Source organism: Morone saxatilis, unplaced genomic scaffold, assembly GCF_004916995.1.
Source record: "Morone saxatilis isolate NCDOM2014 unplaced genomic scaffold, NCSU_SB_2.0 Contig24, whole genome shotgun sequence".
Lineage (NCBI taxonomy): Eukaryota > Metazoa > Chordata > Actinopteri > Moronidae > Morone > Morone saxatilis.
Genome location: NW_023339807.1, coordinates 12,496,481 through 12,497,585, shown reverse-complemented (window position 1 = coordinate 12,497,585; position 1,105 = coordinate 12,496,481). Strand labels below are relative to the sequence as shown.

The window sequence follows — 1,105 nt, the reverse complement described above, 5'->3', positions numbered from 1 at the left end:
GGGTGCCCATTTTCACCGGAACAGGCCATTTAACCATCCAAATGATTTCTAAACGGGTTTATTAAGCTGAAAAAGTTGCCAAGTTCCCCTTTAAAATGAACACTTATCCTTTAATAAGGTAAATATCAATGTGCCATCAAAGTCTGATGACCCCATTTTCACTTATTTCATCTGACTTCACATAACCTTTGTGACTGGAGAGTGGGGGAAAAAAGGGATTCTGCAGTATGGATAACTTAATTCCCACATTTCCAACCATTATTTCATATTCAATTTAGAGTATTAGATATTATTTTTTGAAATGCCTATTTATTTTCTGCTATGTGTAAATAAACACTGCCAACAAACACCGCAGAGGACATTTATACTCAAGTAGTGTAATCTTTCATTCAAACATCAATAACAGAGGGGAAACTCCATTCTAGTGTCAGTGGAGATGAGAGGCCCAGAAACACTTTGATGAACATATACAGAAACCCTGTCAAAAGCCAACGGTGCAAAGGTTTAAAATGTCTGTTACTATAATAAGCCCGAAATGTGTAAACATACACATAACTCCTAAAGACAACAGACTGGCAGGCATCTAGGCCCCAAGCAAACACACTTTGTGTGTGTGGTTAAAACTGTATGCGTCTTCGTGACGAAAAGTTGACCCAAACTTACGTCGTATTCATATCTGGCGGAATGCATCCTCCAAAAAAAAGATCCAACACAACTCCCCGTTTGTGCTTCGATAAGTTGTTCCTTTTTCCCAAGTGTTGCAAAGTCAGGAATCCGTAAATTAGTAACTGTAAAAAGAGTATATTTACGGTCGTTAAACGTCAGTGGCTCTTCCTGTGTCGTCGCGAGCACAGAGAGTGCTGACACACCTGAAACGACCTCTCTTCCTCACACACCTGTGGAATAGACCACGCCCCAAATACCAGCAGCTGCGTTTAAAGTCAGGTGTGTACAAACAACATGCTATCCTTAAGTAGATTTCCGGATGCATGTATATTGAAATAGAGACCTTATTAGGTTTAATATTGGGGTTAAAGATCAGCTTTATGAACAACCTTTGACGAGTTTTTACTACCTAGGTTTTACCAGTGTTGGAGCCATTTTC

General features: G+C 39.5%; 1 protein-coding gene across 1 annotated transcript in view; it reads right to left on the bottom strand.

The window, feature by feature from the left end:
* The window catches only part of zmp:0000001114 (suppressor of tumorigenicity 14 protein homolog), a gene marked incomplete at its 5' end in the record, with an annotated part of 18,755 nt that extends 17,650 nt beyond the window's left edge, over window positions 1-1,105 (bottom strand). The window contains 1 exon segment of the mRNA XM_035672207.1: window positions 664-1,105. Within this exon segment, the coding sequence (XP_035528100.1) occupies window positions 664-690 (27 nt within the window).